General features: G+C 40.7%; 1 protein-coding gene across 6 annotated transcripts in view; it reads left to right on the top strand.

Annotated features, from left to right (window-relative positions):
* Nucleotides 1–13950, top strand: part of LOC116400737 (A-kinase anchor protein 13-like) — a 109236-nt gene that overhangs the window by 81138 nt on the left and 14148 nt on the right. For 5 of the 6 annotated variants that reach the window (XM_031878725.1, XM_031878730.1, XM_031878732.1 and 2 more), the window contains 13 exons: nt 3238–3394; nt 5697–5764; nt 6017–6074; nt 6870–7044; nt 7736–7842; nt 8399–8545; nt 8649–8758; nt 8878–9021; nt 9973–10098; nt 10204–10321; nt 10419–10539; nt 13612–13742; nt 13870–13946. In XM_031878725.1, the coding sequence (XP_031734585.1) occupies nt 3238–3394; nt 5697–5764; nt 6017–6074; nt 6870–7044; nt 7736–7842; nt 8399–8545; nt 8649–8758; nt 8878–9021; nt 9973–10098; nt 10204–10321; nt 10419–10539; nt 13612–13742; nt 13870–13946 (1539 nt within the window). The remainder of the gene's footprint in view (nt 1–3237; nt 3395–5696; nt 5765–6016; nt 6075–6869; nt 7045–7735; nt 7843–8398; nt 8546–8648; nt 8759–8877; nt 9022–9972; nt 10099–10203; nt 10322–10418; nt 10540–13611; nt 13743–13869; nt 13947–13950) is intronic. The other variant, XM_031878728.1, reaches the window with a different exon arrangement.

The raw sequence follows: 13950 nt of genomic DNA on the forward strand, positions 1-13950 counted from the left end.
TTCCAAAGGCCCATTATGGCAATAGTCCGAAAAATATCCCATTGGACGGATAAAAACCTGACATCTGTCCGACAGTCAGTTACCCCGAAAACAAACGATAATACAAATATATGGCTAATTATTGTGCAGAATTATGTTGAGTTGGAACATTCATAAGACAAAACCGCAGTAACAAGACAACCGACATCCTAATCATCAGTATGAGTGTGATTTATAAGATCATTTTCACTCAACAGTGTGAATACACTGTGTCTTCAGTGGTGCACTCGGCTCTGTAACATCATCAGCATCTCATAATACGAAGTTGAAACGGCTCTGTGGTTGTCTTATTTCCCTTCAGATGGCTTCGCCGCAGTCGGTCCATGGCATTTATGTCGGTGTTGTGCTTGTAGCTGGGTATATCACTGCATTTCTTAGCCCTGTCATTGGTTGTTAATGGAGGGCAGAGATAAATTAAAATCTCTTACAAACAAGTTCATGTTGAAAAAAAAAAATAAGACACGTTTTGCTACACAGAGACGGAGTGTTTTCATTCTGAATCAGTATCAAGTGTTTAGTCAATGACACGTATGTACAAAATTTGTATTCAATGATACGCAATCTCAATCTTACTTAAATAACTATATAAATATTGGTCTTTGATTCACTGGTATTAATTAATTCAGTCTGATGAGCTGAATGTTTTTCAAGGAACCGCTTCACTTTGCAAGGTTGGAACAACCTCATCTCACCAGACGCCGCCGTTTTCCGTGTATTACGTCAGCATCAGATGACCTCTTCAAATTATACTTCGAAATTAGATTTAGCAACTATAAAATGCTCGTGATTCTAGCCCAGAATCACCATATTGTATCACCATCTGGACTTTGAAGAGACTCTGCCGTGAATTAGGCCTCTTCAGAAGAAAACATACTGATTTGGATGAGGTGATAGCTTTGGTACATCAGGAGCTACAAGGCAATGAATAGATGCAAGGATTTTGCCATGTCCCATCCTGTTGCAGAGCCTCACTAACGTGTGCATGTGGCATTCCCTGCTTAACAGTGGCGTGGGTGGTGTGCCGAGGTTCATCTGACCTTGCAAAGAGATGAGTTTGTTTTTTCCCCGCAAATTTACCACTTTAATCTCAAAGAATATCTTCATTTTAGAAGAGAATAGAATAGAAATATACTTTATTCATCCCCAAGGGGAAATTTTTCAGAAAAAAACAAAACACCACCTTAGCCAGAGTAGTGAGTGCTTACATCAAAGGAAGTCAGGATTACACAATGAAGCCCTGAGGCTTGTTCTTACAAGCAGAGCCACCATTACTGATGCTACAGCAACATGTACAGTACAAATCCTCATCCAGTCACTGGGGATGAATGGCCCATTTGGGATTATTTCAAGTTTATTAGGCTGAATTCAGGTTAGTTTTATTTGAGCTGGTGCATTTCATCTATGCATCCCAAATACAACTGATCCCAGGTCCTCCATCATTATATATTCAGGAGTATATGACCCCCTAGCCAGCAAACTTAAATTGGAACTGAAACTAAATTTAAAACTGAAGTGAAACTAAATATTCAAAGAGAATATTTACCAAGCGAAAATGTCCACAACTGCATTAAAACCTATGTATATATTTTTTTGTTTTTGTCATCAGATACCAGCGTTCATTTTGGGCATGTATGCTGAAATGGTTGCTTTGTGAAGATGACAATAATTTTGTAGAGGTCTGCAAGGTGAAAAGTGAAAGAGGAACTTGGTGTGTGTGCGTTTGTGTGTGTGTGGGGGGGCCGTTGCGTAGAATTTAGATGCAAGTTCACTTCCTGATTTAAAAGCAGACAGGCGGGCAGCAGCAGCTTGTACACAATGGCTAAATCAAAAAGACGACAACAGGATGCTCAGACAGATAAAGAAATCTAGACGGGCAGGATTCCCATTGCGGATTAGAAGAAGACATACAGACAGACAGTATAGGGAGAGAAAAGGAGACAGGAGGACAGTTACAGCCATGCCGAGTAAGAGGTTCAGTCTCTCTGTGAGGTGGAGAGGAGAAACCGTATTGGATGAGGTAAGAAGAAGATGATTGTGATGATTATGACGATGATGATTATGGTGTGTGTGTGTATAATACTTCGGGGACACATTTCAGACTTAAGACAAGCTAATTGGGGACGGCTTGTGGAATTGAGGACAAAAGCCATGGCCCCAATTTAAAACAAAGCAGATTTCTGTATCAACGTTTAAGATTAAGGGTAGATAAGTAACGGGTATGGTTAGGGTTAGTTTCCAGGAAATGAATGAAATGTCCCCAAAAGTGACCTAAGTATAAAGGCGTGTGTGGGAGGGTGCAACAGTTGTGATGATGAAGATTAGGAATGTACCAATCAGGTGTTTTACAGTAGCTACATTGTTTTTAAGAAGTCTGCAGCGGCTGTGGCCAGAGGTTTGTCGATCACATGGCAACAGGGTGCAATAAGAAAAAATACATGACTGGTGGACATTGACTGGAGCCCGATTCAGCACATTCAAAGATTTGGCAGTTGCCATCTTGGTTTTTGGCCAGCGCCATGTTGTTTTTACAACCAGAAGTGACTCGAGAGGGTGGAGCTAAGTAATAGTAAAATAAGACATATTCGACAACCAGAAAAGTTAACTCTCATGGGCTGAATACACACTGTGAAAAGGTTCAAATTGTCGGACGAAAACACGGACAACTCTCGGACCGGACAATTTCGTGGCGAGGGAATAAATCAAATGAGAAGTAGGTTCATTTTCTCATAGACTTCTATACGTTGACTTCTTTTTGCAACCAGAGGAGTCGCCCACTGATGGGCATTAAAAAAAATGCAGCAACATTAGAGACATTCGATTATGAACGTATCCAACCTAAAAACTCAGTTTGTTCATCCCGTCCAATGAAATGATTGGACAGGATAGTTACAGTCCTGCGACAGCCACAGATACCAGATATTTTCTTTCTTATTTTTTTTGTTAGAGTATATGATTTATTGATTGCGGTTAAAGAAAATTTCAACAAATATAACAAATTTAGGTTTAAAAAAAAAAAGGTGTAAAATGATCTACCCTAGCTTTAAATCTATATGATAATAATTAAATGTAAGAAAGCATGAATTGAAATAATTTGAAAACCAAAAAAACAGATATTCTCAACAGGTTATTTTTTCAATAAACAATAGTAGTCCCTGAATATTTTCTGTAATTGATTTTCTATCTCGTTATTGCTTCCAGGAGAAGGAGAAGAAAGGAGAGAGGGAGCGAGAGAGTAAAGAGAGAGATAAGAAGAGTGCAAACGGTCACCTCTTCATCCCAGTCAGCCCCTCTCCGTCCACAGCCTGTCAGCACTGCACCAAACTCCTGCACAACAAGGAAACTTTCCTCTGCAACAGTAAGACTCACTCAAGTTTTCTTTTCTCCTCCGTCTCATCTTAACTTCGCCACTCTCTCCTTCCCTCCTCTTGTTCTCTCCCTCCTCCCCTCTTCTTCCTCTTTTCATTCCTTCTCCTTGTCTGTGGCCACCTCTTTCTCATGTAGTCTATTCCTTCAGTAGTTTCACTGTGATGTGTCTCTCTCTCTCATTTCCCTTTAACTCTGCGTGTCTCACAGTAGGAAACCACATATGGAATCAACGCTATAGCCTCATTAGTCCACAGGGTTTTATAAAAAGGAACACATTCATTTCCAAAGTGGCAAAAATATAGCAGAAGCTGGTGACTTTTCATTTTGCTCTTCAAAATATTCATTTTTTCAAAACAATAATTAATAAAGTGAGGCGTACTGCAGCAGACCCCGACATCAACACATTATTTCTAGTAGTATTGCAGTACAAGTGTTGAAGATTACCATTGTTAATCTCAAAATTACAAATCATCCAGTAATCATGGTCATCATCATCAACTGAATGTGACATTTATACAACTGCATGTTTGTTTGTTTTTTCCCCTCTCCAAGCTTTTTTTTATCAATATGCCATCGCTCCTCAGCAAAAATTATCAAACATAAAACATAGGATATAACCAAACTTATTAAAAATTGATTTACAACTTCTTCCTCTTCCTATCCTTGTCCTTTAAACATAGATTGCGTGAAGGAAACTTTCATTCTGGTTTTGATTTTGGCAGTGCCTGTGGACAAAAGCTGTCGTGTTTAAGAGCACCAGATCCCCTTTAGAAAACCCTTTCGTTTAAAGCAGCAGGGGTCTGACAGTCCACCCCGCTCAGTTATGGGTTCTGGTTCTCCCGTGCCTCCTTTCACTCCCACGGGCCGGGCAATACGGCCTGGACCTTCGGCAGCGTGGTGAAGCTGCCGGACACACTCTCATATTAGGAGAGTTTCTGACTTGAGTGATGTTAAAGTCTGTGGTTTGAGTTTAGCGACGTGAGTTACCGTGTAGAATGTCTCAATCTGTGTCTCGTTTGGCCGCAGGTTTGTCCCGTATCACTGATATAGACATACATATGAAGAAACAGCTTAGCTCATAACTATGTTTCAATCGTCAAGCTCACCGTGTGACTGTAGATGAGAAGAGTGGGAACGAACAGGAAGTTGTAGGTTTGAAGAGGCAGATATGCACACAGCCACTCTTTTTATATAAATGAGGACTGCAGCTTTCACACAGTTTTTTGCTGACTTAGTGCTTCTTTGCTCTTATTTCAGAGTGTTTTTAGACTGAAGGGTGGAGATGTGTGTGCATCTCAGTTTGTTCCATGAGTGGTAGAATGAGAGGAGGGGCCTTCTGTTAACTTTCTCGACCAGTCTTACAGTCTGTTGTATCACTCGAGTGTCTCTGTGTGTGTGTTGCTATTGTCATAGTTACTAGAACAGTGTTAGCGTAGAGGAAAACTGTGAGCAGAACTGTAGCTTGTCCTCACAGAGAGTGAATTGGACTTTACAGTAGTTTTGTCACTACAGAGCCAAGAGGAGGTGCAGACATCTAGTTTTCTCTCAGACCATTTGAATTACAATATGCTGAAAGGTTATTGTTGAAGTTTTTTTGGCCCAATGATGCCAAAAATATTCTGCCTTCCCCTGTTTTTAAATGCGTGGACGTCATCCACGCACGTCCTCTTTTGTCTCTAAAGTGAAGCTTTCTTCCCTGGGGTCCAGAGTTTCCATCAGCCGGGCGGAGATGAACTCGATCAGGTCCTGGCCTGTTTATTATCTCGAGGTTTTCCAGGTCACCAAAGCAGGTGTTTGTTTTTCGCCGTCGTTTTGGTGGCTGCTAGGCGCTCGTCACCAGCTAGCAACTCAGCAAGACGGCACTGAAAGTTATTAACAGTCCCTCTGAACGCGCCTACGGAGATCTGCTGCGACTTGACCGAGTCTTGAATTCGTGTTGACATGTTCTCTCGGAGGCAGGCGCTTTGTGTCTCCAGTTCAAGCACCAGCAGGTTCATGGAGAGAGTTTCTTTATCAAGGCCAAGTCTTTCAGGGGTTTTATCGGGCATCTAGAGATCTTCCCAGCTTTTGTGAAACTTTGTGCATTGAAGGATTTTGATTTAGAAAGGCTCATATCACCACCAGAATAAAAACGTAACTGTAAGCTATTGTCCATAGCAGTTTCAATAGGTAAAGCTTGGCGTTTAATGGACTGAATTGACAAATACATGGACAGACCTCTTTCACCTGATCGTCACAACCCGGAAGTCGAACAATGCTTGTTTCTAATGATCATAATGTGTTGTTTGCAGACTGTGGAGCCCATGTCCACAAGTGCTGCAGAGAGAACCTCTCCATCTGTATAAAGAGCAAAACAAAGGTAGGTCTGATCCAGACTTCGTATTTATCTATCTAAAAGAATCTTTGAATTTACTTTTAATTTGACAGTGGAGATAAAGATAACATGCAAAACTCTTGGTGGAAATCAGATTTTAAAAAAAATACAGACTCCAGTTGGGACTTAAATAATGATCAGTAATCATCAGTGTCATGTTGTAGCAGGAAACAGAACAACTTTTAGATGCTGAAGTTTTTCACCTTTCTCCTAAAGATGTCATCTGTTTGTTTCCAGCAGCAGTCGCTGGTGCCAGAAGCTGTTCCTGGGTCAGCTGTTAACATGAGGAGTAAATGTAAGAGCACATACAAACTAGCAAATTCTTATTGAACGAGTTAATTATGTCACAATCAAGATGACATAGTCAAGATGAACAAACTGCATTGTGATGACTATAAAACCTTTTAACATCATTTAAAACATTGTTGATCGTGATTTCACCTTAACCCGACTGCGGGCAGGTGGGTTTTAAGAGATTAAAAAACAGATTGCTTCCAGTTTAATGTTACACTGCCACTTCCTGTCATTTATTGCTTCATTTGTTGTATGTATTGCCATGTGCAGTGAAAAAAAGTCTCCATTTGAGAACAAAGATCTGTTGATAAACACATCACAGTCTCAGTCAAATTCGCGCCGCACCAGTCTTATCGCGTCTGTGCATAGACTTTGTATGTAATCTACTCGCGCGAAAAATTCGCGACGCGTTTGGTGTGAACGCAGCATTAGACGTGCATTCTCTCTACTGACCAGCAGGGGGTGACCCCTCTGTTTGCAAAAATAAGTCAGATTGTATAGAAGTCTATGAGAAAATTACTCTACTTCTCACTTGATTTATTCCCTCAGTAAACATTGTAAACATGAGTTTATGGTCTCAATCGCTAGTTTCAAGTCTAATTCAATACAGCATGATGTTCATTTAGTGCTTCAAACGGCAGGGTGACGTCACGACGACTACGTCCCCTTCTTATGTACAGTCTGTGGTCTCAGTGATAGTACTCAATTCTGAATCACTATTTCCTAATAAACTAGGCATGAAAGTCTACTGCTGGTATGGTAAGTCCTAAATGTGCACTTTGATGTTCCCATCTAGCTACATCTTCAGCATCATCTGTATCCTCCACGTCCTCCTCATCGTCACGGGAACGCTGGTCCACAGCAACCACCCCTGATGACCAGCTCCCTGTGATTTTTCCAAGGAGACACCCCAGTCTCTTCAACCCACACAGCAACCTGGCCAAGAGCATCTCCACCAGCAACATAGCAGGGTGAGAAACCTTACACACACTTCCCTGTACCGCTATCCTTGTGAGGACTTTCATTGACATAATGCATTTCCTAGCCCTTTACCCTGACCTCAACCATCACAATTAAGTGCCTGACCCCAACACCTAACCTAACCTTATTCTAACCCGAACCTTAAAACAAAGTCTGAACCCTCAAGCAGGCCTGAAAATGTAACTTTCCAAAATGTCCTCACACTTCGGGTCTAAAAAATAGGTCCTCATAAAGATAGATGTACAAAGCACACACACACTCACGCAGCTCAGACTGAAAAAATGAAAGGCTCCTTATCAAAAATGTTATCATGGTAATTATATAAAAGGTTGTGTTATAACTGAAATGCTCATACAGATTATTTAGGTGTACTTATAGCCATCCTGTTGACATTCATCTTGTGACTTCCTTTTTAATTCACTACAAATAATACATTTTCATACTCTAGCTGTAGTAAGCAGTGTGTTTTGTTCCTCGTCTGTTTTGAATATATTAGTTACTTCTGTATCCATCCCCCACTTTTGTTTGTTACTGTTGTATTTTATTGTCCTGGTCTATCTTTCTGTGATTCCTGTCTTAGTATGAAGCAGCTGTTATATATGCTGTCGAACTAAAGATTGTGATTGTAATTTGTAGGCAGTGGACCTATTAGAAACTCAATCATCCTTTTGTTCCCTGTAGGTTAGATGAAGTTTCACTCAAAGGCCTGAAGTTTCTGTCCCAGTCCACTGATTCTCTCCATAAGGGGAGCAAGGTCAATGCCTCGACTGAGTCACTCACCGATGAAGGTAGCATACTCGCACACTGAATACACGTAGAAAAACTGGTGTATTTTTGTGTGTCTGACACACATTGACTGTATATATAGATGGATGACGCGTCTGCATTTTCTTCCACTGTACAAAAATGAAGCCAAAATATCCCGGATGAAAGCGCTGCCATCTTGTGCATTTGGAGCCAGACTGAGCAGGTGTGATCAGGGAGGTGGAGGTGGCATATCAAGGTCCCGCCCACACACCCACCCAAGCCAATCGCAAGCAGAGCACAGCCACAGCTTGTTAGCATGAGAGCCACCTAGCTGCTGCATTATCAATGCGGTAGCTGTGTGGCTAGAAAGACACAGCAGCTAACCATAATATCTCTATAGATACATTTATGGTCAAATTGAAGCATCTTCTCTCTCAAAGACTCATGATTTGTGTTTCAAGGTGTTTTGGCTTCACTTTTGGGGAGCTGTTCTTGTCATCCATCTTTTATTTACAGGCTAATTAACAGAAGGTTGTGTCTATGATGTTGACTCAGATTCCTGCGTGTGCCCTTCTAATCATTATTGCGTGTGCAAAGGTACGGAGATGATGGACAGCCAGCTGATGGGAGAGTTTGAGTGCGACACTAAAGATCTGGAAGCCGACTCTTGGAGCGGCACAATGGATAAGAAGTTCTTGAAAACGTTAAAGAAAGATGAAATCAAGAAACAAGACGTCATCTACGGTAAAAATGTGTTGCGACTCGTTTTGGAAGGAAGATAAAGTTCATGTGTAAATGCGTCTGTCTGGTCCATAAACGTGGAGATAAGAGTCCCTTCTCTCCACAGAGTTGTACCAGACAGAGTTCCACCATGTGAGGACGCTGAAGATCATGTCGGAAGTTTACTACAAAGGTCTTCAGAAGGAGCTGCAGCTCGACACTCACACTCTGGACAAGGTGACCGATGTGCTAAAGAGCAGTTTCCCCTGTGGACATGCATACCAGCAATATTAATAAACAAATCATCCTTCAACTACACACTCTTAAGAGCTAGTCTATTGATGGTTTTTCTGTAGATTTTCCCTGTTTTGGATGACATGTTGGACACGCACACACATTTCCTCACCCTGCTCCTGGAGAGAAAGAAAGCTTCATCAACTGAGGGACAAAACAACGACAGCTTCTTCATCTTCAGCATCGGGGACGTCCTGCTCAACCAGGTGAGCAAGAAGAAAAAAGAGTTACCACCAAATGCAACATTGTAAAGGCAGACCAGTGACCCCCTACAATATTTTATTTCATTTTATTAAACCTGTATTTATTCAGGATATTTGAATCTCTTTTTTTTAAATGGGATCCTGGTCAAGATGGCAGCGTAAACGTTTCACCACAAAAACAGCAAAAAGTAAAAAAAACGACAAATTGCATCAACCAAAGGATTTTTATTCAATGTCAGGACAAGCACATTTAGGTCTCAAATACTCCTTAATCCTGTTTTTGCATGTTAATAAAAATAATCTAGTTCAAAACACCAAGATGAGGGTCCAAAATTATTTTGAAGCTCTTTCAACAAAAACGTTGCATTTTGTAGAAATTACAAACATAATTTGTCTGCTATCTCAGGCGTCAGTAGAAAACATAGTTAATGAGGGGTTTAGTAAAATAGGCCCCTTCACATAAAAATGTACCTTTGTTAATATAGTCCTATAAAGTGGACAATCCAACGCTGTCATTCAAACTGCAATGATGTGTGCGGAAATACCAGTCAGAATCAAATCTTAACGCAGCATGATATACTGAATTTATCATTTCCAAAGATGTTCAATTTGCATGCAATTATGAAATATAAAAAAACACCCAATAATACGCCTCAGCTGTAGTCAGCAGCTGAAAGACAGAAGTTTCTGAGGCTGTCATAGAGCAGAGATACTTTACAACTAAGTTACTACTAAAATGCAGTTGCAGCTATTAAATACAGTAAAATATCTGATTTATCTCTCATATAGGCCTAGTGTCAATCCTTGAGCCAAGTTAATTTAGTTAAGAAATTACTACGCTCATTATTATTTACAATTCCATTGAAATGTGATCCTACCAATTCCTTCAATTTGTACCTTAAAAGAAGTTTAAATAGAAGAGAAATATTAAAAATCTAATGGTTTTAAATTCAGTTCTCAGGCTGCAGTGCTGATCGTATGAAGAAAGCTTACGGGAAATTCTGCAGTCACCACAACGAAGCCGTCAACCTCTACAAAGACCTGCACGCCAAAGACAAACGCTTCCAGGCTTTCATCAAGGTCGGCATTCTCTCTTCTATACATGTGTGTGTGGCAGTGCCACGGTTTCGCCTGCATGGGATTTGATTGTGAAGTCGCCTCTTGTGTATCTTTGCGTTCGTGCAGAGAACGATGAGCAGCAGCATTGTGCGGAGACTCAGCATCCCAGAGTGCATTCTGTTGGTCACTCAGAGGATCACCAAATATCCCGTTCTCCTCCAGAGGATACTGCAGCACACTAAAGGTAAGGATGAAGGACTCATCCTGTAACAAGTGCCTCAAAGGAATGGTGTATGGTACATGTTGAGTACGCTTTATGTGTTTCCTCTCTGCTCTGACAGACTCGGATGAAGACCACGGCTGTGTCTGTGAAGCTCTGCGCTCTGTGAAGGAGCTGATCATGGCTGTGGACAGCAAAGTCAACGAGCAGGAGAAGAAACAGAGGCTGAGGGAGGTGTACAGGTACATTAGGCAGACTAGAGACGACACACTGTATGCATCAGATCCTAGATCAGCAGTTTAGCTCACCCTGGCAGTTCAGACTATGCACAGAACTGATTAAAATACAGTTTCCTGTCAAATGTCCACTTGAACAAATAAAAAATAAGGTAACTAGAAAAGTCTGCAACGACCGCTGCTGTAATGTTTGATTTAACGAGTACAAACCACAATTGTTGAACCCCCGCAAGCATATCAGACGCATTTTTCACTCTTGTTTTAATCTATGCAGACGTCTGCACCAGATCTGTACAGGTTTTGCGTCTCGTGAGCTTAACTATGTCCGTAAGCTTTTATTTTTTCGGCAATGCACGTGCAAAAGTGAGGTTGATGCCCAATAAGAAGGCACTAAATATCTTTATCTATATTTTGCACCTTTGGCAGAGCAGGTTGTGTTGTTTCTCTGTCAAGAAAGTATTTTTTCTTTCTTTCTTTCTTTCAAAAAAAAAAAAAGGGAAACAAAATCAAAACAACATAGACCATCATTCTCCATATTGACCCCGCAATAACAAAAATATTAATAAATATTGTGAACTTAGCTCTTCTGGGGTCCCTTGGAACTTAAAGTTGCAAAACCTCTTTCTTTCAGCCTATACATATTACACGTCAAATATTGCCCTTTACAAGAATTATATATAACATGGCGGCTAAATAACAGACAGTCAGACTCGGTGACAAACAATGTAGAAGAAAAAAGGAAAGAAAATATTTTCTAATACCTAGTCCTCTTAATGAACAGAGAAATATAATGGCACACCTTCTGAATTCAAGTTTCTCTCTTTCACTGAACTAAGACTAGCTAAAAATGGCTTGCTAACTCATTGTAAAACACAAATCATTCAAACTCAACGGACACAAAATAAAACTCACAAAAAACTTCTCGTTTAGTTTGTTCCAACAATCACCAACTCTGGTTTGGTCAAAATTAACTCTTCGTTTACTGAGTTAGATGCTGGTTTTCCCCAGCTGTCTCTTTCTCTGAGCAACTTCTGTTCTTCTGAGGCAGACTATTAAATTGGCAAAATGAAACGACAAAAATTGCCCCGACAAAAAGCAACCGGCCATGTGCTGAGTCAATTGTGTTGTCATATTAAACTGCAGTTTACTGTGTAATGTCCATGTTGACTGTTAAACGCTTTGTCTGAACAGAAACTGTCAGTCCATTAACTTTGCTAGCTGTATTAGCCCCGTTGGATATTTGATTTTTTAACCCTTTTAGCCAATCGCACCGTAGAAGAAATAAGAGTCCGAAACTAAAGCCAGTGGCGGACCGTGCATTTTATAGCTACATGGGCCTTCTGTGCTGTCCTACTTATTTGTTTCTAGGGGTGTAACAATACACATATTCGTATTAAACTGTTTGGTATGAGGCTTACGAACCGAACAATACGTTTGAATAATACTAGTGCATTTGGAAAATGCAGAAGCTTAAATTGTGGGAAATATAATGTTTTCGGTGGACAGCGCTCACGTAACAGACAACGGGCTGTGTGACATTTTGAATCCAACAATAACAAAAAACAGCTGAGGCCCTGCGTGCGTTCGGGGAGGCTAAGCTAAACTAGCTTAGCGGGGAAACAACAGCAGTTAGCTGTTCCCTACTGATTCAAACAGAGGATCAAATGTCGGAAATAACCCCGCGATGACGGGATGCTTCGTCATTAACGGACAAGTCAGAATCAATGTAATTAACACAAGGACAAGAACAAACTTACAACATAAAACATGACAAATCAATCCAGCAACACTGCAGCGCTGGAGCACGAGCCATTCATATTATTCATAAAAATGACACGATAGACAAATGAACACAGTAGAAACTCTACTGCAGATGTAAAAACAAAAGCAGTTCACTTAACACAGCTGCCTTCACAGTCCATCCTCCTTTCTTTGATAACAAAGTCCGTAACTCCCAAATCCATTTCTCCTCCTCCTTCAGCCATTTTAAAAAAACAAAGCTAGGTAAGAAAAAAAGAATCTACACCAAGCAAAATGCTAAAAATGTCATGTCAATGTCATAACTTCTCTTACATATGTTTCAACCTGAACTCTTTATAAATACTAACATCTGCTAGCTAGCTTTCTGTTTGACAAAAGTCACGCTGGCCCACTGACCAATCACAGCGCACGTTAATGCAGATGTACTTAGGAGGCTACCTCGGGACCACAGGCACGTCAAAGAATACGCCCAACATGTCAAACTAAACATCTGATTGCATGAAGACTATGACAATCAACAATAACGTCCCCATTCACTTAAACTGCAAAGGCTCTCTAGCGGGCATCGGGCCTCTCTTCTTACATAGAGAACTAGGGGATGAATCTGATTGGATAAAAGCTCTCCTTAAAACAAGCTGTGCTGGAAGCAGCGCTGCAGGCTGGAAGCAGAGCAACTGAGGAAGACAGTAGCTGTGCAATGAGACAATAAGCTAATGGGAAAAAAAATTATAATACATGTAGTGTATTTGTGAAAAATTATTAAATGATAAAATAGCTATAACTTTGTGATTCTGTTTAGGCCAGCAGAGAAGGCTTAGCTGGCCCTGACGGCCCACCACTGACTAAAGCAGTTGTGGATCACTTGCCAGGCAGCTAATAGTAGTGAGGAGTCAATGAAATATGTTATCCATTAAATGTCAACTACGAGAGGTCCTTAAGCTAACAGTCATAAATGAGCAAATTTCTTTTAGATGGGTCCAGCAGTATGAGAGATTAGATGTGGATGGACAGAAACAGAGATGCACACATTTAAATACATGATCTCCTTGCTGAAGTAATGAACACAGGATAATAAACATACATTGAGCAGCACACTACTGTGTACAATATTATCTGCTTCCCTAATTTCTCCTCTCTAGATGTGGACATTTATTTTTTTTTAAATTCACATTATAAGAACAAAAGTTTCCAGAGTTGGAACCCATCAGTCCAATATGTGTTTTATCAATACACGTCTTTGCAACTCCAACGTTGTGTGGATGAGAGATAAGGGCCTGAAAAGGTTAAACATGGAATATGATTCCTGTGATCTCCCAGTCGCACTGACAGCAAGTCCATCATGAGGATGAAGAGCGGCCAGATGTTTGCTAAAGAGGACCTGATCAGAGGAAGGAGGCTGCTGCACGATGGAGCGCTGCAGCTGAAGAACTCTGCTGGACGACTCAAAGGTACTCCGGTCTCTTGAAACACATGCACTCATTGCTTTGTTCTGCACAGAGGAAAATGGAAAACGACGTAAACCAGTTGACTCAGACACCATACAGGATGCTGCAATCATCGTCTTTTGTGTTGCAGATGTCCAGGCCATGCTCCTATCGGACGTGTTGATCTTTCTTCAGGAAAAAGACCAGAAATATGTCTTTGCCTCATTGGTAA

Source organism: Anarrhichthys ocellatus, unplaced genomic scaffold (assembly GCF_004355925.1).
Source record: "Anarrhichthys ocellatus isolate YVR2014 unplaced genomic scaffold, GSC_Weel_1.0 scaffold196, whole genome shotgun sequence".
Taxonomy (NCBI): domain Eukaryota; kingdom Metazoa; phylum Chordata; class Actinopteri; order Perciformes; family Anarhichadidae; genus Anarrhichthys; species Anarrhichthys ocellatus.